The sequence below is a fragment of the Mobula birostris genome, chromosome 19, assembly GCF_030028105.1.
Source record: "Mobula birostris isolate sMobBir1 chromosome 19, sMobBir1.hap1, whole genome shotgun sequence".
Taxonomy (NCBI): domain Eukaryota; kingdom Metazoa; phylum Chordata; class Chondrichthyes; order Myliobatiformes; family Myliobatidae; genus Mobula; species Mobula birostris.
This window is the reverse complement of record NC_092388.1, coordinates 52185148-52210651: the sequence shown is the minus strand read 5'-3', so window position 1 is coordinate 52210651 and position 25504 is coordinate 52185148. Positions and strand designations below refer to the sequence as shown.

The following is a 25504-nucleotide window of genomic DNA, read 5'->3' as shown; positions in this document are numbered from 1 at the left end:
GTGGTAAACTGGATCAGCAAGTTTGCTGATGACACTAAGATTGGTGGCGTTGTGGACAGCGAGGAAGGCTTTCAAAGCTTGCAGAGGGATGTGAACCAACTGGAAAAATGGGCCAGAAAATGACAAGTGTGAGGTGTTGCATTTTGGAAGGACAAATCAAGGCAGGACATACACAGTAAATGGTAGGGCACTGAGGAGTGTGGAGCAACAAATGGGATCTGGCAGTTCAGATACATAATTCCCTGAAAGTGGCGTCACAGGTAGACAGGATTGTAAAGAAGGCTTTTGGTATCCTGGCATTCATAAATCAAAGTATTGAATATAGGAGTTGGAATGTTATGGTGAGATTATACAAGACATTGATGAGGCCAAATTTGGAGGATTGTGTGCAGTTCTGGTCACCTAACTATAGAAAGGATATCAGAAAGACTGAAAGAGTGCTGAGAAGATTTACTAGGATGTTGCCGGGTCTTCATGAGTTGAGTTACAGGGAAAGATTGAACAGGTTAGGACTTTATTCCTTGGAGCGCAGAAGAACGAGGGGAGTTTTTTTTTAAAAAAGAGGTTTACAAAATTATGAGTATAGACAGAGTAAATGCGAGTAGGCTCTTTCCACTTAGATTAGGAGAGATAAATACGAGAGGACATGGCTTTAGGGTGAAAGGGGAAAAGTTTAGGGGGAATACTAGAGGGAACTTCTTCACTCAGAGAGTGGTGGGAGTGTGGAACGAGCTGCCATCTGAAGTGGTAAATGCAGGCTCACTCTTAAGTTTTAAGAATAAATTGGTTAGATACACGGATGGGAGAGGTCTGGAGGGTTATGGACTAGGTGCAGGTCAATGGGACTAGCGGAATAAAGTTTCGGCACAGACTAAAAGAGCCGAATGGCCTGCTTTTCCTGTGCTGTAGTGTTCTATGGTTCTAACCACAAAGAGATTTTAGAAGGAAGAATCAAAGCACAAATGTACCAAATATAGTTTAAAGGAACAGAAGAACAGCAAAACAAAGATATAGAAATAAAGTTACAGGAGGCAAAAAAAAACAGCTAATAAAGATCAGATCATAAGACCATAAGATATAGAAGCAGAATTTGTCCATTTGACCCAACGAGTCTGCTTCACCATTTCATCATGGCCAATCATTTTTCCTCTGAGCCCCAACATCCTGCCTTCTCCCTGTATCCCTTCATACCCGGACTAAATCAAGAATCTATCAACCTCTGCCTTAAATATACCCAGTGACTTGGCCTCCACAGCCACCTGTGGAACAGATTCACCACTCTCTGGCTAACGAAATTCTCCCTCATCTTCGTTCTAAAAGTACATCCCTCTATTCTGAGGCTATGTCCTCTGGTCTTAGACTTCCCCACCATAGAAAACATCCTCCCCACAGCCACTCTATCAAAACCTTTCAACATCTGATAGGTTTCAATGAGGTCACCTCTCATTCTTCTGAATTCCAGTGAGTACAGGCCAGAGACATCAAATGCTCCTCATATGACAAGCCTTTCAATCCCAGAATCATTTCTGTGAACCTTCTTTGAACCCTCTCCAATATCAGCATATCCTTTCTAGGCTGAAAAGCCTCTATTTGTTTTTTGTATTGCTATATTTACGCTCTATTCTTGGTTGGTGCGGCTGTAATGAAACCAAATTTCCCTCCGGATTAATAAAGTATATCTATCTATCTATCTAAAACTGCTCACAATACTCACCAGTGCTTTATAAAGCCTCAGCATTACATTCTTGCTTTTATACACTAATCCTCTTGAAATGAATGCTAACATTGCATTGGCCTTCCTCACCAGACTCAACCTGCAAATTAACCTTTAGTGAATTCTACACGAGGACTCCCAAGTCCCTTTGCAAGTCAAAATTTTGAATTTTCTCTCCATTTAGAAAATAGTCTACGTTTTTAATTCTTCTACTAAAGTGTATGACCATACACTTCCTGACACTGCATTTTATCTTCCACTTCTTTGCCCATTCTCCTAATCTAAGTCCTCCTGTAGCCTCTCTGCTTCCTCAAAACTGTATGTCCCTCCACCTATGTTCGTATCATCTGCAAATTTGGCCAAAAATCCATCAATTCCATCATCCAAATCACGGACAGATAATGTAAAATGAAGTGGCGCCAACACAGGCTCCTGTGGAACACCACTAGTCACCAGCAGCCAACCAGAAAAGGCTCCATTTATTCCTACTTTTTGCCTCCTGACAATCAGCCAATGCTCTATCCATGCTAGTTTGCATCTTTCCTATAATACCATGCGCTCTTAACATGTCAAGGAGCTTCATATGTGGCATCTGGCCAAAAGCCTTCTGAAAATACAGGTACACAACATCTACCTATTCTTTGTCTATCCTGCTTGTTTTTTTCTTCAAAGAATTCCAATAGATTTGTCAGGCAAGATTTTCTCTTAAGGAAACTATGTTGATTACGGCCTAGCCCAAAACCACATCCTTAACAATCTCCAACATCTTCACAACCACTGAACCTAAAATGTCCTTTTTTCTGCACCTATCCCTTCCTGAAGAGTGGGGCAACATTTGCAAATTTCCAGTCCTCTGAAACCATGCTAGAATCTATTGTTTCTTGAAAGATTATTACTAATGCCCCCACAATCTCTTCAGCCACCTCTTTCAGAATCTTGGGGTGTAGACCATCTGGTCCAGGTGACTTATCTTCTGACCTTCTTGTTTCCCCAAGAACCTTCTCCCTAGTCATGGTAACTTCACACACTTCTGCCCCCTGACACTCTCGAACTTCTGGTATTCTGCTAGTGTCTTCCACAATAAAAACTGATGCAAATACGCATTCATTTCTTCCACCATTTCCTCATCCCTCATTACTACCTCTCCAGCATCATTATCCAGCGGTCCGATATTTACTCTTGCCTCTCTTTCACACTTTATGTATCAGAAAAAACATTTTGTATCCTCTTTAATATTACTGATTAGCTTACCTTCGTATTCCATCTTTTCTTTCTTTATTATTTTTTTAGTTGCCTTCTGTTGATTTTTAAAGGGCTTCCCAATCCTATAACTTTTCACTAATTTTGCTCTATTATATGCCCTCTTTTTGGCTTTGACTTCTCGTCAATGGTTGCATCATCCTGCCATTAGGATGTCTTCTTTAGAATGTTACACCTTCTAAATAGCTTCTAGAAATTCCAGCCATTACTGCTCAGACATCATCCCTGCTAGTGTTCCTTTCCAATCAATTTTGGCCAGCTCCTCTCTCATGCCTCTGTAATCCCCTTTACTGACAATCTAACAGACACATCTGACGCATCTAACTTTAGCTACTCCTTCTCATATTGTAGGGCGAATTGTAACATATGATGATCACTTGCCCCTAAGGGTTCCTTTCTTTAAGCTCCCAAGCCAATTACAGTTCATTGCACAACACCCTATCCAGGATAGCTGATCCCTCTAATGGGCTCAACCACGAGCTGCTCTAAAAACCATCTCGTAGGCATTCAAGAAATTGACTCTCTTGGATACAGCACCAAACTAATTTTTCCAAACAACCTGCATATTGAAGTCCTAGGAGACTGAATAATAAAATTTGTTTACCTGCAACCCACTATGCAATTTAAAACTACTTTGCTTTCAACTTTCCCAGCACTGATAATAACTCTATTTCTCGTAACATTTATGCTGCCTGACCTGCTGAGGCTTTTCCAGCACATTCTGCTTTCATTTCAGCTTTCCAACATTCGCAGGTTTTTGATGGAATGTCAGACAGATTGAATTTCTACAAGAGATTTACCAGCCTTCTCTCTAATTTCAGGATTTATTTAATTGCTTGAATTTAAATTTCCCTGTTGCTATGACAGAGGTCAAATTCCTATTGTTGGACCAATGGTCCAGAGCTCCAACTGTTCATCTAGGAATTTGGCCAATGTCATTACACCCATTGAAATAAAACAAATTGCTATTTGAATCAATGGAAGCAGAATATATAATTATTTAACAAGCCATACATTTTGATTAATAATATTTTAAAAATGAATGTTGGGGAGGGGAGAAAGATAAACCAAGCAGGACATAGTACTCATTCTTACTGGAGTCAACTGGCAATGGTTTCTAGACCCATTTCAGAATTCTGAATATAAGCTTACTGATGCTCTATTTCCCAGTCACATGGCAGCAGGGATACCATTCAGGAATGACTTAGTCAATATTATCTTTTAAGCTGTTATTGTTCCAAATATTAGATTAAGTGGTCCTTATTTCAAATGGTGGGATTTGGTTAGATACGAGTTAGTTGATATTTCCCAATAGTGACCTATTTAAAAAAAATAAGAAATTTGAAAATTGCTAGCAAGACCAAAGTTCATTTGCCCAATGATTTGATTTAGAGCTACCAACCATTTAGATGTGGGTGTACAGTCATGCTGACCAGACTTGTTACAAGAAGCAAAAGGGTACAAGTGATTCACATGGGTTAACAACAACTGGAATTGATTGTTGCTATTAGTTTTTATTCAAATTTATTTAACTACCCGAATTTAAATTCCAATCTGTAATGGAATAATTTCACCCAGGATCAGTAGTTCAGGCCTCATGTTTACCAATTCAGTAGTACAGCCATCAAGCTATAAACATTAAAAGTACAGCAAACTGCAAATTGCTATGGAGTATTCTTAAGATTACTATGTTATCTAGTTTTTCCATTTTAATATTGAATTTATTTCTTACCTGAAGTAGCCCCAAACACAGATCTTTGTTGCACAGGCTCTGTCACCTCTGGTTTCTCAGCTGACTTAACCACATTGAAAGGAAATCCAGATTTGGCTTCTGCTTTTGAAATATCAGATGACAATGCTGATTCTTTGGTTTGCTCAGGATTTTTTAAAGAAGGTTCAGACTGTGGTTGCGTCTCAACATCCTTTGTACCAAACGTAAATGGAACGGAACTTAAAGAGTCCTGTTTTTCATCTGGTTTCCCAAACACAGAAGTTGAAGCAACTACAGGTTCTTTTTCAACTGTCTTGCCAAACACAGCCCGACTCTCGATTCCCTCATCCTTTCTGTCTTCTGTTTTATCAAGCTCAAATGGTACTGTTGAGACTTCTTTCTTCTCCTCGGTCCCAAACTTAAAACCACCTGGTGTACTCTTATCTCCAGATTTATCAGCTGTTCCGAACTTAAAACCCCCAAATACACCACCACTTTTTGGATTTTGCTGACTGGTATCTGAGACACCAAACTTAGTAGCAGTTGAAACTGAAGTTGAGATCTGGCTGCCAAAGTTAAAGCTATAGCCAGAAGCTGTTTTAGAATTATTCTCTTTGTTTCCATCTGGTCCTTTCTCTGTAGAATTAACTCCAAACTTGAAGCCTTCAATGGCCTCAAACTTAAGTCCTCCAAAGGCACTAGTTGATGAACTAGAATCAGATGTACCAAATTTAAAACCACCCTGATTTCCAAACTTAAATCTTGTTGCATCATTGTTACTTTGCAAAGAGTCTGTTGTCGAGGACTGGATGCCAAATACGAATGTCGAAGTAACTGCTGGTACTGCGGATGAGTCAGGCTCTGCATGCAAAATAAGTAATACATTAAGTTGTACACTTATATCAATGAAGAATATACTCTTATTTTAATACTAATATTTTAAGTTTAAGCAACATCGCACACCATGGAAATGTAACCATCTATACATCTCCTCAGAGACATATTTTGCAAGGTAAAAAGTAGCTAGAATAAATCTGCATACCTCCAATATGCACAAATTATGAATTAAAGAAGTCAGCTACAGCAGATCAGTAAGCTTCATTAAAAGGCTTAACAGTGGATAGGTACAAATACAGGAACTACAACCATTATGTATTTCTTCCCTGTGTAAAAATACAAAAGAAAAAGCAACCAAACATAGCGAATAAACGTTGTCAAGGATGGGACTACATCTAAAGAGGAGTTATAAAATTGTCAGACTGGCAAACCCAAGGACTGGGATCAGTTCAAGTTTCAAAAAGAACAAAGAATTAAGAGAGCAAAAAATAAAAGTGTAAGCAAATTTACAGAGAAAAATTGTGGACTCCAAAAGGAGTTTAAAATATGTAAAAATAAAATGATTAATGAAGAGTAGAAGAGCACAATATAAAATGGGAAAATTCATGAGATATGGGGAAATGGTAAAACAATTAAATAAACTAACTTCTTAAAGACAAATGTCAAAATAGTGATTAACAGCTTTTAATTGGCATCTTTTTTATTAATTTTTCAATTAAGTTTCTACAATGCAACAAAAACAGTAAAAAAGGTTTATACAGTGCAAAACAAACATATCAAATGTACAGTTCATAACAGTTAAGGAAAAACACCCATAGTAGAATTGTATAAAATTAGTTACCACCCCACCCTCCCACTACCCAACTCCAAGCCAACCTTACGATATATAGAAAAGTTGATCAGAACTTTTATCACCACAGAGCTGTATTTATAAAAAGGTATATTGCCTACTACCTAAGCTATAATATGTTTACACATCAAAAAAAAACCCAGTCTTAACCGAAAGAAGCTGGAAGTAAGGGATTTAAATGCAAAAGATAATTGGCATCTTCATCAGCAAGTGGCACAGATTGTAAAGTCCAGGCCAATGAAACAAACAATTGCAAAAACTTTAAACAAAATCAATCAGAACAAATATTTCAGGTTAGCATACCTCAAGAAAAAAGACCAGAGCACTTTAAATTTAAGTACCAAGTTTATTTTGTAACTTGCTTATTTTGTGAACTGTCAAGAGGTTTCAACTACTCAGCTGTACAACCAACATTGCATAACAAACTGAATTACAATATTTACTTGCAGAGCCATTAATAGGGTTAGAATCAGACCACACCTACTGAAAAGGCGTGGCTTAGGCGACACTCCTACCTCTAAGCCAGCAAATTGCATGGTAAATCTTGCACGAGTCTTGAGCATAAAAATTAGACAAATACTACTTGGTACAAAAGGTATTTGGGAAACTGTGGCCTCTTCCATGGATATATAGTAGGGGATTTTCAAAAAGCAGAAAAATCATCCTTGGTGACCTGGCCAATATGCAACCCTCAACCACTAAAGTAAAATAAAACGTTATTCTGTTGGTACCCATGCAAATTTGTAATTCAAAATTTGTTGCTAGATTCCTTCATTGCAATAGTAATATTTTAAAAACTACTTCATTATTGTAAATTGCTTTGGGATGTCATGTGAAACATTAATTCCCTACATTTAAAAAAAAATCAGAAAATCAACAGTATGTTTCTAGCAATTTGAAATGCCAGATTTTACAAACTACCTTCTGTATACTGCATATCGAAATTAGACAGCATTCTGTTCGATACAGCAATAAATAATATTGTTAGTACCTTTTGATTCAGTCTTGTTGCCTGGTTTCTCAGACTGACAAGCTATACATTTATTTACATTTGCTGAGTTCTGAACAAAGCAAGCTTCACAATCCCAGGACCCTGCTGGCTTCTTAAATTTGTCAGCAAATCCCAGAACTCCTCCTGCTGGTACTGAAGCAGGAACACTGGCAGCAACACCTAGAAGCAAAGTTCATAAGAAGAAAGAATTCACTAATATCTTCAGTGAAAAACATTTCTTGCAGAATATACTTTGAGAGGGGGAGGGGCAAGAAGATGGAGGGTAGTGGTAGATGAAGCAATTTACTATTCATAAACTATGCACAGCTGGCAAACAAATAAATCAGACTATGAATAGAATTGAAATCTAAAAATTAGAAGTCAATATCTGTAAATGTGACTTGTAACGTTTATCATAATTACATCAAACAGTACAAATATCTTTCAGGGAAGAAAATCTCTCACCCAAAAATGCCTTGCTTCTATGCAATTCAGACACATATGAATGTGGTTGATACTGCCTGAAAGCAGTCGAGCTGGATACCCTAAAGGTTGCCACAGCACCATCAGTAACACAACTCAAGAGTTTTTGTTATTATGTTTTACATTTGTTTGCAATTACTATTTGGGAAATGAAATCCTACAGTTGAAAATTAAAATGGCCATTGTCATTTTCACACAAGCCGCATTTAATTAACTCAATAATAAAAATGAAATGAGATTTTACATGTACATGAAGACATTAGTGAAAACAAAGAAAGAATTATATTGAGAACCAAAAATATATACCCTTCTTGTTTTTTTTTACTGTTTTTAATGGAGGTCAGGATTGAGGACATGATTTTAAGTTTTTTAACTCTGTTTGGTTTCAAGTTAGCCCATTTCTTTGCTTTGCTTTTAGTTAGTTGCACGGTGGGTTTTTTTTGGGTTTTTTTTTTCTTTTCTCTATTGATATATATATAAAAATTAGTATACTATTATGTTACCTTGGTACGTTATGTTTAAATTACATTGTTTGTATTTTTTTCGTATTAATATCTCCTGTAATTTTATTATATTCTAACAGTGTATTAGTGCCTATATGGCTTACCTTTTTGTATACTTATTCAATAAAAAGATTTAAAAAGAAAAAAAAAGAGAACCAAAAATACAACAGATCTATTATATGTTTTTTTTGTGCTTGCCTCCAGAGGAAAAGAACAAGTTCATTGGAAAATAAGGGGCAATGGTTTCCTGTAGAGATTGTTGAGAATCAATATAAAGGAGAAAGATGGAACAGGTGGTTTTATCAGTAATATGTAATTAGGGACCTGGTAAAAGCTAACTGTGGGGGCAGTGAAAAGGGGAGAAATGACATGATTGATCAGTTTTAAGCAAGTCTAGACATTTTGGGAAAAGAAATCAGTGTTTAACCCATCTATTTGAATTTTCTGAGATATAGATATCAGGGTAGATAATCCGTTGAACTGGTGCTACTGTATATTTGAATTATCAGAAAATGTGTAAGAAGGGAAAAGACTGCACACAAAGATTGGATTGTGGGTTTGTGAATAATATTGAACATTCTGGAAACATGTAACATGCCAAACATGGGAATGAAAAAGAATTACGGATATGCCTGCTGGGTATTTCCATTTTCAGCCAGCACCAATAGAAATGCTGTCATTAAGTTTCTCTTGGTCTGCACTTTATGACAATATTTCATTCTAATGCTCATCTGAAACTTAAAAACTAGCCCATTTATCAACTTCTGCTTATTCTAATGAAAGGTCACTCTTTCCATCTCCACGTTGTCCTGTCTTGTGTTTCCAGCATTTTCTAATTTTGTTTCAAACTTCATGCATTGCTAGTGTTATTTTTGTCCCAGTTATAGATAATATGCAAAGTTAGTGAATATACAAGAACCAGGGCTTACCATTTCTAAGATCGTGATAGAGTATTTTTGATAATGATAAGAATATTATTAAGATGTTAGATAGCTTCTACAATCTACCTTTCTAAGTGTTGAGGAAACAGAGTCAGCAGAAGGATTTGGAAAGATTATAACAATGGGCAAGGAGGTGGCAGGTGGAAGGCAGGGTAGGGAAGTACAAGGCCATGCACTTTGACAGAAAGAACAAAGGTGTAGACTATTACCTAAAGGGGAGCAAATTAAAAAATTGGAGGTGCAAAGGGACTTAATACTAATGCAGGATTCCCTAAAGATTAACTTGCAGGTTGAGTCTGTCGTAAGGAAAGCAAATGCAATGTTAGTATTAATTTTGAAAGGACTAGGATATTAAAGCAAGGATGTAATGCTGAGGCTTTATAAGGCATTGGCCAGACTGTACTTGGGAGAATTTTGAGCGATTTTGGGCCCCTTATCTAAGAAAGGATGTAATGACATTGGAGAGGGTCCAGAGGAAGTTCACGAGAGTGACCTTGGGAATGAAAAGGGTTAACATATGAGGAGCATTTGGTACTCTGGGTCTGCACTCACTGGGGGTTTAAAAGCATTCTCATTGAACCCTTTCAAATATTGAAAGGCCTAGATAAAGTGGATTTTTTTTTAAAAGAATGTTTCTAATAGTGAGGGAGTCTGGAACTGGACAGCCAGAGACTCAGAACTGAGGGATGTCCCTTTAGAATAGAAATGAGGAAATATTTCTTTAGCCAGAGGGTGGTGAATCTGTGGAATTCATTGCCACAGATGGCTCTGGAGGCCAAGTCACTGAGTATATTTAAAGTAGAGGTTGACAGGTCCTTTAACAGTAAGGGTATCAAAGGTTACAGGGAGAAGGCAGGGGAGTGGAGTTGAACAGTTTAAAACGAATGGCAGAGAAAACTTGATGGGCCGAATGACCTAGTTCTGCTCCTAGGTTTTATGATCTTATATTTGATCTTGCAAGGTGGAAGGCAGAAAATAAATTGGAGATGTGTAAAAATTGCTACTTTCTTCAAAAAAAAGGTAAAGGTGAAGTGAAAATTTAAGGTAAACAATGGAATGATGTTGATCATGGGAGAAAGTATTAAAATTACTTTCATAGCTTCGTAAACCCTAACCATAAATATAGTGGTTTGCATCTCCGTTAGCAGGGAAGCAGTTATTCCTGCTGAATTGATACAGTAAGATTATTCATCAAGTTGATCACTGGATCGAGAGCTCTGCTGTGCAAGGAGAGACTGAATAAAACAATATTCTCTGTAATGTCAAATAATTAACCATGTAAAATAGTGAAGATAGAGTAGCGGGGGCTTACCCCAAATGGAGAATTTGGGTTAAAATCTCAGAGTAAGGGAATTCAGGATACAGATTAAGAAAAGTTCACTCCGTCAAATCAGAATCTTGGATATTTTCTACACCAATGCTCTATGTATGAATAGTAGCTGCTAATTGGCTTATTATTGGCACACATCCAAGATATGCAAGGTTCTGAAAGAGGTAGCCGTAGTGATTCTGGAGGCATTAGTAATGATCTTTCAAAAATCACTGAGCACTGGCATGGTGCCAGAGGACTACAAGATTGCAAATGTCACTCCACTTTTTAAGAAGGGAGGAAGGCAGAAGAAAGAAAATTATAGACCAGTTAGCCTAGCCTCAGTGGTTTGGAAGATTTAAGGATGAGGCTATGAAGTACTTGGTGACACAGTACAAGATAGGACAAAGCTAGCATGGTTTCCTTAAAGGAAAAATCTTGCCTGATGAACCTGCTGGAATTCTTTGAAAAGATACAGAGGATGCAGTGGATGTTGTATATTTGGACTTGCAGAAGGCTTTTGATAAGGTGCTACACGTGAGGCTGCTTACCCAGTTAAGAGCGCATGGTATTACAGGAAAGTTACTAACATGGTTAGAATATTAGCTGATTGGTAGGAGGCAGCGAGTGGGAATAAAAGAATCCTATTCTGGTTGGCTGCCAGTGAGTAGTGGTGCTCTGTAGGGGTCGGTGTTGGGACCACTTTTTATACTGTATATCAATTATTTAGATGATAGAATAGATGGCTTTGTTGCCAAGTTTGCAAATGATGTGAATATTGGTGGAGGGGCAGGTAGTATTGAAGAAACAGATAGGCTACACAGAAGGACTTAGATAAATTAGGAGAATGGGTAAGAAAGTGGCAAATGAAATACAATATTGGAAAATGCATGGTCATGCACTTCGGTAAAAGAAATAAATGTGCAGACTATTTTCTAAATGGGGAGAAAATCCACGCATCTGAGATGCAAATGGACTTGAGGGCCCTTGTACAAAACACCCTAAAGGTTAACTTGCAGGTAGGGTCAGTAGTGAGAAAGGCAAATGCAATGTTACCATTCATTTCAAGAGGTCTAGAATTCAAGAGCAGAGGTGTGATGCTGAAACTTTATAAGGAACTGGTGAGACCTTACCTTGAGTACTGTGAACAGTTTTGGGCTCCACATCTGAGAAAAGATGTGATGGCATTGGAGAGGATTCAGAGGAGGTTCACAAGGATGATTCCAGAATGAAAGGGTGATCATACAAGGAATGTTTGATAGTTCTGGGTCTGCACTCACTGGAATTTAGAAGGATGAGGGGGTATCTCATTGTAATCTTTCGAATGTTGAAAGGCCTAGACAGAGCAGATGTAGAAAGGACGTTTTCCATGATCGGGGAGTCAAAGACAAGAGGGCACAACCTCAGGATAGAGGAGAGTCCATTTAAAACAGAGATGCAGAGAAATTTCTTTAGCCACAGGGTGGTGAATTTGTGGCATTTGGTACCACAGGCAGCTGCAGAGGACAGGTCGTTGGGTGTAGTTAAGGCAGAGTTTGGTATTTCTTCATTGTCATGGCATTAAAAGTTCTATGCCTTATGGTCTTATATAATGAAAGGCTTTTGCTTACATTCCATTCAGACAGATCATTCTATACATAAGCATGTGGAGGTAATACAAATGGGAAAAAAAACCTGCAGAATATAGTAGAGAAAGTATAGTGCAGGTAGACAACTACAAGGACCACTATGAGGTAGAATAAGAAGTCGTGAGCATGTTGGCGTATTAAGATACAGCAATATACAAAGCTTTGAATAAAAAATGCCAGTGAATGAAATAGGGAACTGGAGCTGATGACTCGATCATCATGAATACCACACCAGGCTCGAGAGTAATTGCCTTACTTCTTGCACCTTTAATTGCAAGCTCGTGAGGCCTATAGTGGATAATTCACACAGCAGCCTATTTTGAATGGACACCAATCTTCTTTGACCATTGGAATAAATCCTGGAATTTCTTGCATCAAAGGACAACAGCAATCCAGAAGCAGTCCATTACTACTTTCTGATGCACCAATTGAAGCTTTGATAGCCCTGTACATACTGTGAATAATTTATATTAAAAAAAATCACCACATACCTGGCTTAGCATTCTGACAGGCCACACACTTGCTGTCCTCAGCCTTGTTTTGTACAAAGCAACTGGCACAATCCCAAACTCCTTCAGGTTTCTTAAACTGATCTGCTAGTGCCTTAGAGGTACTGCTGGAAGAGTCAGTCTCTGTTCTTGTTCTTTCAGTTGTCATAGGCAAAGTCAGCGCAGATTTAATTGCAGTTCCAGGTTTTGGTTTTTCACAAGCTATACATTTGACAGCTTCTGAATTATTTTGAATGAAACAGCAATCACAGTTCCAGCTATCCACTGAAGGCTTGAATTTCTCTCCAAAACCCAAAGGAGTCTCTACAGAAACTTTGTTCCTGTTGGCTGACTCAATATTAGTCTCTATGGGAGGTGATGAATTAGCAGTCTGACAAGCAATGCATTTTCTATCTGTACTTTTGTTTTGTAATAAGCAGGAACCACACTGCCATGAACCTTCAATTGGTTTGAACTTATCTCCAAATCCAAGTGTGCTGGAGTTTTCATTTTTTCCAGTAGTTAATGGTATAGATTTCACAGTAACTGGTGTACTGATCAAGGAATTGACAGCACTTTGAGTAGAAGGCAGAGGCGAAGGCGAAGTAAATTCTTGGAATAGAGAACAAAAAATTAGTAAGACGTTTGTTCACAATATTGCCAACATTACATAGTTAGGATGTACCGCACTTATCTTAATACCACTTGCCCAAACACAATTCAAATTTACAAGTGAAGTCAGAATTTTCCAAATCCTCCAAAACATGTTGCTTCACAAATGTATACACACACACTTATTAGCATTAAAGAAAAGGTTAAAAACAGAAGCAATACTGGAATATTGTTGTAAGATAATATGTAAATGTCCCTTTACCTGAGCAATCAGCTTTTATCCTTTTCACTTTCATAGTTATACATTATGGAAACACAATGCAGCACAGTAGTTTAGTGCTTTAGTAGTTTAGTGGATGTCATTATCAAATAGCAAAGTTATTTAGCAAGTACCAAAGATGGAATTTAAAACCCACAGATGCCAGAAATCCAAAACAAACTGAAAACACTGGGGGATTCAGGTCAAGTGGTAACAGAATTAAAAAAAATTCTCTCCACTTTAACGATTTACCCAATCAGCCTCCACATTGAACAGATCATCCATAATTTCTACAACCTTTACTTTTCCATCGAACATCTGTATCTCTTTCCTCTTTCAATATTCTGAAGAAAGCATTCCCTCTGTGATTCCCCGATCCACTCATGTGGGCAGTATTGGCTGGCTGGGGACTTGGGGTTTGATATTCTTGTTGTTGTTTCTCCATATAGGTGATCTGTTAAGTTTTTGTGTGAGGGAGAGGATGGTGGGGGGGTGGGTTTAGGGTTCGTGAGTTTTTGTTTTTCTTCTTGTGTGGCGGGTGGGTGGGATTGATGCCTTTCTTTCAACTACTTCTATGGTTTTCTGTCCTTTATAGCTACCTGGAGAAAGCAAATCTCAAGAGTTGTATTCTGCATACATACTTTGATAATAAACTGAACCAAAAGTTGTGAAGACAAATAAAATCTCCACCATCATTCACTTTCACTCAATACACTGTCCCATGCAAGAACATATGATGCCACACCTTCCATTTTACCTCTTTTCTTCCCACTGTCACATCTCGCTATCAGGTGTGGGTAAGCGTGCCCAATGAGGGTCTCAGTTGGAAAGCCACAACAACACATTAGTGCAAGGGGTTTTATTTAGTGCCAGGTGGAAGTAGTGCAAAAGCTGCCCAAAAGTTGTGAAGAAAAATATTTACAAGTAGACAAATTTTTAAAAATACAAAAATTTACAAATATAGAGGCTCTTCCACAACATACTTTGTCTTTAACTTTTCAATATAAATAAACCACTATTCACCAACCATCAGCTTCAAACTCCACACCTCTCTAGCAAAGCTAGACTGAGGGTTTAAATCTGCTTAAACCTGGCCTAGAAGAACCAGGAAATACTGCTGTCTGGGGTGGGGACGGAGATAATCACGTGACCAGACCATAATAATCTCAGATGCAGAATTGGAATATTTTAAAAAGGGATTCGAACATCCTACAGTTTTATTCCACAACAAATGCTTTAGTCAAACCCATAGATCAGTAGCCACATGCTCGGATGATTATAAAAAGAAAAACGCTTCACCACCAGTGGTGTTGCCTGCATTGTGTGTGGTGTGCCTGCTCCGACTAACCCAGGCATTATTTTAGGATGCCCCAAACTGTCCCTCATGTCTTTTGGGGCCACGATGGCAGCCAGGAAGTGTGCTGTGTTTACATGAGAGGTAATGTATGCGATGGGAGCTGTTCTGCTGTCTACAAACCAATGTAACAGTGTGAGGGAAAGTAAATGAATCTGTTTGGAATGCCTGTGGGTGTGTCAAGAATCCTTATTTTTATGAGCTATAAACAGTAGAGCATGTTAACTGAAGGGGTTGCTTTGATTAGCCAATTGCTTTGATTGTTTTGCTGTTGGGGTGTGTAAATGTTCTCCCAAGGACTGCAGAATGGGAAGGCTAAGTGTGTGAACTACTGGGAAAACTAGACCAGGGACAGAACGGGGAGAAGTAACTAACACGGCAAAAGGGCAATGTTAGCGGGAGAATCAGCGTCGCCAACCTATCATGTCACACCCACATTCCAGGAACCTGAACAGCCCAGCTAGTTAACTAGACCAGGGATGTGACTAACCAGGCAAAGGGGCAAGATTAGCGGGGAATTAGCATTGCCAACCTGTTCTGTCACATTACCCACTACCTCCTCTGAATTGTACAAGGTGGGCAATCAGGAAAGATAGTCTGCCATGACATTGTGCTGCCCTGCCTTATGACGGATGTTGAAATGGAATGGTTGTAGAGCCAGGTACCATCTCATGATGCATTCACTGTGGTCGGTCTCTAGAATGAATTATCTGTCTAGCAAGTAATACCAGTCTTCCCAAGGCCCATTTTATGGCAAGAGCTTCCTTTTCAACAGTGGAATATCTTACCTCCTGTGGGAGCATCTTCTGACTAAGGTAAAACACCAGCTGTTCTTCATCCTCTTTCCCCTGTCTGAGAAGCCTTTCCTTTCCCCAGATGGAACACTTCATAGTTGTCTGGACCTTGCTTCCTCAGGACTTCAAAAGGCCCCTACCACATGACCAAAAGTTTGTTGGTGGAGGTGGGAAGTAGCAGAAGGACCTTCTGACCAAGGGTGAACTCAGACTGCTGTGTCTACTGGTCATACCAACTCTTCTGGTTCTGCTAGGTTCTTCAGTTTGCACCGAGCCTCCTCTCTGTAGACCTCCAGGCGATCCCTCATTTGTAAGACATAGGAGACAATGCCCTTACCTGTGCTGCCTTGGGACTTGTCCCTCCCACTAGTGGCGGAGCAAATCGAGGGGTCCCTGGACAGCCCACCCACACAGGAGCTCAAACAGGGAGAAGCCGGTCGATGCCTGTTCTTGAGGGTTTGATTAAACCTTTCGACAAGGCCGTCAGTTTGGGTGTGGTACAGATACCTGAAATACCCAGTTGATGATGTAATTGAGACACGAGGCATTAAGTGAAATTGGTGCCTTGGTCAGTTAAAATTTCTTCAGGGAAACCCACACAAGAGAAGTTGTACTAGGGCTACAATGATTTTAACGGTGGTAATGGAACACAGAGGGAAGGTCTCAGGGAACTGGGTAGCATAGTCGCAATTGACCAAAAGAAGATGGAAACCAGAGCTGCTTTTCTCTAGAGGACCTTCAATGTCCACAGCAATCCGTTTGAATGGGGTAGTTCTGATGGGCAAAGGCAGCAGTGGGGCTGTCAGTGTGTTGGATGCGGCGAGTCTTTTGGCACTCAGGGAAGGAAGTACTATATTGCTGGAGATCAGCATACACAGATGGCCAGGAGAATCTGTGCCTTACTCTCAGGTAGGTTTTTGCTGACCAAACAGCCGGCTCTGGGGATGGTGTGAGCAAGATGTAAAACAGGAGTCCTGCAACTGGTGGGTACTAACAATCTGTTGTCAGGGGTGCCTGCTAGATACGAGATGTCATTTTCTAGCACATAGCTATCTTTACAGCTAAAGGAACCCTTGTCGTCCTCCCCCTTCACCCGAGTACACAGAGGAGCCAGAGACGGTTGGGCAGTTATGTTTGTGGGGAGCCACCACTGATCTGTGGTGAGGTTTGTGGTGTTAGGTGGATGGTCAGGTGTACCCTCTGCTTTCTTCAGGCAGTGTTTCTGATGTGATTTACATGGCCTTTTCTTACCCCCCCCCCCGCCCCCAATTTGGCTGTCAGCCACTGCTGGCAGTGGCTCCACCCCAGTTTTGGTTTGGGACTGTATTAACATAGGGCCAGACAAGACTGCAGTGGAGTCAACATTACCCAAATCTACTAGGACTGGTAAATCTCGACCAATGATCACATCTTTAGGCAAGTCATCAACCATGCCCTTCTGCAGTAGGTATAGATTGTCAGCCACCCCAAGAGTAACATCAGCAGAAGGATACCTTTTAACATCCCCATGTACACATTGAATCATTGCATATTTGCAATAATCGAAAAGATGAAGTGATACAAATTCTGTTCTGGCCAAGGTCTTCCTGTATCAAAAAGAGTATGCAACCTCTGCCCATTCCCCAAGACTGGTATTTCAACTGAATATCTTACTTAGTTCTCGGCCCTTGCAAGATTAACAGCTACCCCTGCATCTCGAAATGAGACATCCCCCTCCCTTGGGACATAATAGCTGGACAGCTTAGGTTTTTTTTAAAAAAAGGGCAAACAGAAGATTTGTGATCAACTCATTGGCAGTAATAGCGAGTTAGGGGAGGTTTAGATTTTTTGCATTGTCTCATGTGGCTCTGATTTGTGGACCAGGGTTACCTCCAAGTGGTTGCCATTCCCGTGACTTAGCAGGAGATGATGGGGGTGCTCCTCTCTGGGCGTTGATGTACTGCTGGGCTAGCTGTGCCACGACCAGTCCATTAGAGGGTTTCTATTTTTGGACCCAGGTACGAACATCCCCCGGCAAGACCTGCAGCAGCTGCTCGAGGATGATGAACTCCCCTATCTCTTCCTTGCTATGGACCTCTGGCCTTACCCAGCGCCAGTAGAGTTCTTTCAGCTGGTGGTAGGTCTCCTTTGGTGACTCTCCAGCTGGCACAGACCTCCCTCGGAACCTCAGTCGATAGGTCTCTGGCGATATGTCAAATTTTGCCAGGAGCACCTCCTTCAGGTCAGGGTAACAGCTGGACCTTTCCTCATCCATTGTTGAGTAGGCTTCCAATGCTCTACCAGTCAGGAAAGGGACGAGTCGACACGCCCACTCCTCCATGGGCCACCCCCATGTCTTAGCCAGCCATTCGAACCCCAGGAGGTATTTCTCGATATCGTTTCCCTCTTGGAAGACTGGCATCTTGGGTTCTGACCAGTAGGCAAAGTCTCCACATCTTGACTCAGGCGCAAGCACCAGTCGCTGGGAAGGTACCTGTGGTGGCTGTGAGGGCTGTTCCTGCACACATGGAGGCCTAGATGACAGAGAGCACCAGGGTGATGGTGGTGGAAGCAGCACTCTTGGGTTTCTGCTATCTGAGGAGACTGGACATGCTATGAACCTTGGAGGTCCTGATGCGGTGGGTGCTCCCAGGTCAATACTTGTCTCTGGTGGTGGGGCTCTGCTCAGGTTGGTTTGTGGCTTTCGTAACTCCTGCAGAAATTTTTCTGCCTGGGCCTGCTGTGCAGATACGAATTGGCCTAGAAGAGCTAACACATTCGACTTCCCCGGCTCCTCAGAAGGGCCCCGACGTGTCTTGGGCCATGCATCTTGGGCCACGTACTCTTTCCTGGATTCCAATCTGTCCAACCACCCGTCCTCATGAGACTCCATCCCTGGCGCATCTGGCTTTACTCTGGACATCTGTGAGTGCAGCCCAGCTCTTTAATATCTTCACCTCTTTTCAGCTTACAGCCCCACTGTCTGTTACACCTCACTATCAGGTGTGGGTAAGTGTGCCCAATGAGGGTTACCAGTTGAATAAAAAACCAGACGGTAAGCCACAACAGCACATTAGTGCAAGGGGTTTTAATTAATGCCAGGTGGAAAAAGTGCAAAAGCTGCCCAAAAGTTGTAAAGAAAAATATTTACAAGTAGACAATTTTTAAAAAAATACAAACATTTAGATAGAGGCTTTCTTCACAACACACTTTGTCTTTAACTTTTCAATATAAATAAACCACCATTCACCAAGGTCAACTTCAAACTCCAAACCCCATAACAAAGCCAGACTGAGGGTTTAAATCTGCTTAAACCTGGCCTAGAAGAACCAGGAAATACTGCTGTTTGGGGCGGGAACAGAGATAATCACGTGACCAGACTATAATTATTTCAGATGCCCAAGTGGAACTTTGTAACATTAACTTTGTAACTTATTCTAACATTACACAACAAATGTTTTAGTCAAACCCATAGATCAGTACCCACATGCTCAGATGAACGTAAACAAATAACGCTCCCCACCAGCGGTGTTGCCTGCGTTGTGTGTGGTGTACCTACTCCCACTAATACAGGCATTATTTTAGGACTTCCCAAACTGTCCTTTGGGTCTTTTGGAGCCAATGACGTCAACCAGGAAGTGTGCTGTGTTTAGACGAGAGGTAATGTGTGTGATGGGAGCTGTTCTGCTGCCTAAAAACCAATGTAATGGTGCGAGTGAAAACAAATGAAATGGTTTGGAATGCCTGTGGGTGTGTCAAGAATCCTTACTTTTATGAGTTATAAATAAGTAGAGCACGTTAACTGAATGGATTGTTTTGATTAGCCAAGCTAGCGATTGTTTACTGCTGGGGTGTGTAAATAGTGAACTCTGAAGATCTGCACAATGGGAAGGCAAAGTGTGTGAACTACTGAGAAAACTAGACCAGGGACAGAACGAGAAGGAATAACTATCCAGGCAAAGGGGCAATGTTAGTGGGAGAACCAGCGTCGCCAACCTATCCTGCCACACCCACATTCCATGAACCTGAATAGCCCAGCTGATTAAAGTCCCACTTAATTTGCACTTCTTTCGATTTTAGTGTGTTGCATTCAATGTTTATGGTATGGTCTCCATGCAGTGGAAAACAAAGGCAGTTGGGTTACCACTCTATAGAACACTTTATTCAGTCCATAAAATTTATCCAGTTGTCCTCTGTTTTAATGCTTCATCCTACTCTAACTTCCTGGTCATCATTCCAGTGATACCCAAGGAACAATACCTCATACTCAGTTCAAACTTTTGAACTTCTGAAATTCAAAAATTTCAGTTAATCCTTTTGTTTTTAAACATACCCCTTTCATGTGTGGCTGTAATGTTTCAATTTGTTTTTTTTTATCTCCAATGTTAGCTCTTTCTTTCCCCAGGACACCATTTGACTTGCTGAGTGCACCCAACATTTTCAACTATAGTTTTAAATTACCCATATTGATTTGTTACATGTTAAAAGAACTCAAAATTAGTTACAATGAATTATATGCTAGTTCTCATGCATATGATCAAGCAAGGCCTAAAATAGGAGTATTTACTCAGGAGAGAAATAACATGAATTTAAATTATCTTTTCAAAAGAGTACTTACCAGGATGCTTTAAGATGTCCAGAACACTGCCTTGCTTCAGAGCTTTAGCAGGTTTTAATGGCCCATCACACTGTTCATCTTTTCTCTTGTTTGGTGGTGTTGAAACAGAAGGCGATGAGGTGCATTTTGCTTAAGGAGTGCATGAAGAATTTTAATCACTGACACTGTCAACTTGAGAGCTAATGTTTGACTGATTGATATATTGTAAAACCGTGTTTACCTGCATTAATGGAAGGTCTAGCAGTTACAACAAATGGAACTGATTTGTCAATCGGCTCACTGAAGGTAAATCCAGTCTTTGATGATGAGCAAGAAGTGGAAAGAGAATAGGATAGTTATGTGCAGATAACATGAGCAGATACTATTGTCATTTTACAATAGTACAAATTACTCCAAATTGCAGAAATTGAATTAATGGTATCTCAAATTATGATAGTTTATAAAGATTTCAGCTCAACAAAATTACTTACAGATACTGAAACAGGTTGCAGATTTGCTTCTGTTGCTTTTATATTTGGTGTAGAAAAGGTAAAGGCAACACTGTTTGGACTGGATATAACTGCCTATAAATAAAAATAACATTCAAATACATGTAAATCAGTTTCTAGGCTGATCTTCTCCACCATCTTGTGTGAGACAATGGCAACTGATCCATTACAAATGCCCAGTAATTTTTCTCCACAGAAGGTAACAAGAACTTCATAATTACCCAATCAGAGTGAATTACATGAAATATTAAGATTGCATATTCCCTCTTGCATGCAAGCTTTATTTTTACATTTGTTTTAGAAATCCACAGTCAAATAAATGTTTGAAACAAAAGGGATTCTGCAGATTCTGGAAATCCACAGCAACACACACACACACACACACACACACACACACACACAAAGTGTTGGAGGAACTCAGCAGGTCAGGCAGCATCTATGGAAATGAATAAATAATCAAAGTTTTGGGCCGAGACCCTTCATTAGGACTCAATGAAGGGTCTGATGAAGGGACCAGGCCTGAAACGTCAACTGTTTATTCAAAGTTACTTACATACACAAAATAAATTGAATGTCAAAGTCAACTGTTTTGATGAATAGAAATATATACAAAATAGAAAATAGGACTGGGTCACAAAAAGTCTCAAATTCCATTACACCTTAAGATTATGGCTGATAGTATCCACATTACTCAAACACATTTCTAGTGACTACCTTAATCCCCAAAACTCATTTTAATCTGAAATTTCAATGTTTCCTGTCACCTTCCCAGTTTTCTATCTCTGTTGTTACATCTTATTTAATCTGATTGGCTTCAAACTTAAAACAAAAATTACAATGAAATCTGAAATTAAGTATTTCTTTTCCTTTTTAAACAATCCAGTTTGGCAACAACGTTGTAAACCCTTACATTATATAAACTCTTTACTTGATAAACAACTATAAGACCTTCTAGAAAACTAAACATGCTGTAGCCACATGTACAGCAACTTGCATCTCAAATTATCAGTTACGACAATTGCAACTTTTTCTCCAAAAAAAAAGGAACTTGTTCCCAATAACAATTCCTATGCCACATTCTCCATCGGACTCAAACATATTTCTACTCTTCCCTGTATTTTGAATCAGCCCTAGAAAGCCATTCAATGCAGAGTAAAAAAGCATAAGTATTAGAAACTGAGCTTTTCCCTTCTTAATTTTTTTTGATTTAAAAATAACACAAAAGATTGATGAAGAGCTGAACTGCTGCTTAGCTATTATTCATTTTGGCAACACTAGGTTCCTTTTAATTTTTAATTTCATAATGAAATATGAATTAAGGGAGAATGTTTAAATATTGCATTAAATGCTTACCATCATTTGCATTTCTCAAGCTAATTCACCTTCTACCAAACCAATTCATCTTTACATAGTTAGCTTAACAACTTTAAAACTCTAATTTCCAAATGAATTGGTATTCTTCTCAAACTGCAAATCACAGTCTGCATTAAGACTTTTCCCTGGAGAATTTCTAACTGTTATACTACTAATTAATGTCATTACACAAGATGGAATCTCGTCAAGACATTACAAAGTTGATAATCTTTGATCATAATGGCAAGAGAAATAAGGTATTTTGCAGCTTAAATATAACATTACTGAAATGAGAAAATGTCAAGGAACAAAAAAAAGCAAAAGCAATCATGAGATGTAATACCATAAATTATGTATGATCTGCATCATCTGCAATGGTCATTTGTGAAAACAAGCAACAACAACAAAAAAAGCAACATGCAAAACCATTCTACCTTGTTAGGAAGAGGTTTTGTTACTGCTGGTGTTACAGGTGATGGTGGTGCAGGAGAGCCAAAGTTGAAGATTGGCAATGCTGTGGTTTTAATTGGTAAAGATACTTCAGGAAGTTCTGGAGCTGGGGCTTGGACCTGCAGAGGGCACAGGACTGCAGTTACAATTTTAATACACTTTCACATGACAATCTCCATACAAACTGCAGAATTAAGAAACAAGTAAAACCACATCTTAAAGTGTCAGTCATAAGCTGTACATTCCACATGAAGCAACGAATAGGAAATTGAAGCTTTCAATTTAATTCTAAAACCATCTGAATGATTAAACATTAAGTGCTAACTTGAAGAGCTTCAGTGCAAAACTTGGTATTTGGCCCCTACATGCTACACAAAAAAGCGCAAGTTACCTCAATTAGATTCAGCTACTGCTATTGTTTGGACTAGGCACTGATTTCACTACAGCTCTAAGTCATGATTCTGGACTGTTAAATTCTTTTGTTTTCTTTACTTATCACAAACATAAAGAACAATTTATCAATTTTTATTTCACTCTCCCTTCTGCACCAATAAGAGCCAAGAACTGTACGAGTTGGACCTGTGGCTGGTCTGAAGCAACATCAGCAAGGGGCTTGATACACCAGGGCAAGATGAAGTGCTTGAAGGAGACAAGACTGGGACCTTGCATCGACCAGTATTTCTTGAGGGAAAGGGCGAGCAAATCAAATGAGGTTTAATGGCAGGATGGAACCCCAAAGTCCCACAGAACATCAGTCTCAGAAGAGCACTTTAGTACTGAAGACCACTGCTCACAGGAAAAACAAGACAAGCCAGCAGAAAAGCTGCTGCAAGTGAAAAAGCCATGTGTGAAATGGCAGAAAACCTGCAACAAGAACGAGCAGGCAACGGTTTCAGACTCCTCAGTGGTCTAAAGGACACAGTTGAGAAGAGAATTGAGAAGTTGGGCAACTACAGAGCTGAAGGATTTGGAATGGGGTTAATAATTAAGACAAAGTTGCCAGCACAGCCCAAACTTCAATGATATAAATCAAGTGAAACTACTGAGAGAAGAAATCATGAAAGGGCTTAAAGCCATCAATAAGATCTTGCTGCCAGGAAACCTCAAGCTCTGGTGCCTTCAGCTTGGATTGCTCCCTTGGGTGCGGTGGCCACTGATTCTGTAGGAAGTTTCCATCACTTATGTTGAAAAGCTGGAGAGGACAGTTAGTAACTTCATTAAGAAGTGGATGGGCCTATCAAGATCGCTAAGTAACATCTAGCTGTATGGCAAGGGAGCTCTGGAGTTGCCAGTCACAGGGCTGACTGAAGGGTTCAAGTGTGGGGGAGGGGACTTTATTGTCATTATGCATAGGTACAATGAAACTGTTTGGCTTCCTCTCAGGCAATTAAATAAAACGGTAGATAAAAACAAGACAGTAATAGAAAAACAGTATTAAATAGACAAGTAGCAGAAAATAAGTTGCAGCAGCACCAGAATATCACAGTAATGCACAAAGTGCTGTTGGTGCAAGTATTTGAGTCCTTGTGTGTGCATGTGTGTGCTCACAGTTTCAGTCATTGTTCTGTGGGAGTGGTGTGATGGAGGCCACAGCTCTGGGATAGAAGCTGTTCCTCAGTCTATTTGTTCTGGCTTTTAGTGTCCTGAACCTTTTGCTGGATGGCAGTGGGTCAAACAGGGAATGGCTGGGGTGTGTGGTGTCTCCGGTTATGCTGATTGCTTTCCTCCTGCGTCTGCTGGAATAGATGGTGTCCAGTCCTGGGAGCTCCATGCTGACAATTTGCTGGGCCGCCTTCACCACGCGATGCAGGTTTTGTCACTCAGCGGCTGTGCGGCTGGCATACCGCACTGTGGCGCTGTTGGTCAGGATGGTTTCAGTTGTGCTTCTGTAGAAGTTAAGCAACAGCTTTTGTGGGAGTTTGGCCTGTTTCAGCTTCCTGAGGAAGAAGAGTCTTTGTTGTGCCTTTTTTACAAGCAGCGAGGTGTTGGTGGTCCATGTCAGCTGTTTTGACAACATAACTCCAAGGAACTTTAGGTTTTCCACACCTTCCACTACCTCTCCATGTATATGGAGGGGGTTGTGTACTCTGTCCTTTGATCTCCTGAAGTCAATCATCTTTTTTGTTTTAGGAGTGTTAAGGACTAGGTCATTGTCCTTACACCACTCCGTCAGATGATCCACCTCAAGCCAGTAGGCTGCTTCATCCTCGTCGGAGATCAGGCCAACCACTGTGGTATCGTCCGCAAATTTAATTGTGGAGTTGGAGGTGTAGATGGGGGTGCAGTCACGTGTGAAGAGTGTGTTGAGCATAGGGCTCAGCACACAGCCCCGCGGGGTGCCATGACTCTCTCGGAATTTTGCGACAGTATTGTCCAGGATACTGCACCCAGGACCTTAACAGGGAGAAAATGTTGTCCAGCAGAGTCAGTAAAACAGGCAAATGCGCATTCAGGTTTGCAGACATGGTGGGCCAAGTGTAATCCGGAAGAGGGAACTTGGCACAGGCTCAAATAGACCCATTTGGCAAAAGGCGACAACACAAGAGCAAAGGCGAAGTTATGGTGGTGGGGAAGTACAGTGACAGGAGGACATCTCACCTGGTCCCTGAACTCCTCCATCCTGATCAAAAAGGCGCAATAGCGCCTTTATTTCCTGCGAAGCATCAAGAAAGCTCACCTCTGTCCCAGGATATTGATGGACTTTTACCACTGTACCACTGAGAGCATACTCACCAACTGCATCTCAGTGTGGTATAGCAATTGTCCCGTATCAGACCACAAAGCACTCCAGATGTGGTGAAAACTGCCCAGCAGATTATCGGCACCCAATTCCCACCACTGAGAACATCTACCATGAATGCTGCCTGGGCAGGGCGAAAAAC

The 25504-nt window shown here is 40.2% G+C and overlaps 1 protein-coding gene across 3 annotated transcripts in view; it reads right to left on the bottom strand.

Moving 5' to 3' along the window:
- The window catches only part of nup153 (nucleoporin 153), a 73514-nt gene that overhangs the window by 18749 nt on the left and 29261 nt on the right, over nucleotides 1–25504 (bottom strand). For 2 of the 3 annotated variants that reach the window (XM_072283582.1, XM_072283584.1), the window contains exons 12-18: nucleotides 22607–22741; nucleotides 20802–20894; nucleotides 20552–20627; nucleotides 20332–20460; nucleotides 12719–13327; nucleotides 7364–7543; nucleotides 4707–5546 (exon numbers count right to left, since the gene is read on the bottom strand). In XM_072283582.1, the coding sequence (XP_072139683.1) occupies nucleotides 4707–5546; nucleotides 7364–7543; nucleotides 12719–13327; nucleotides 20332–20460; nucleotides 20552–20627; nucleotides 20802–20894; nucleotides 22607–22741 (2062 nt within the window). The remainder of the gene's footprint in view (nucleotides 1–4706; nucleotides 5547–7363; nucleotides 7544–12718; nucleotides 13328–20331; nucleotides 20461–20551; nucleotides 20628–20801; nucleotides 20895–22606; nucleotides 22742–25504) is intronic. The other variant, XM_072283585.1, reaches the window with a different exon arrangement.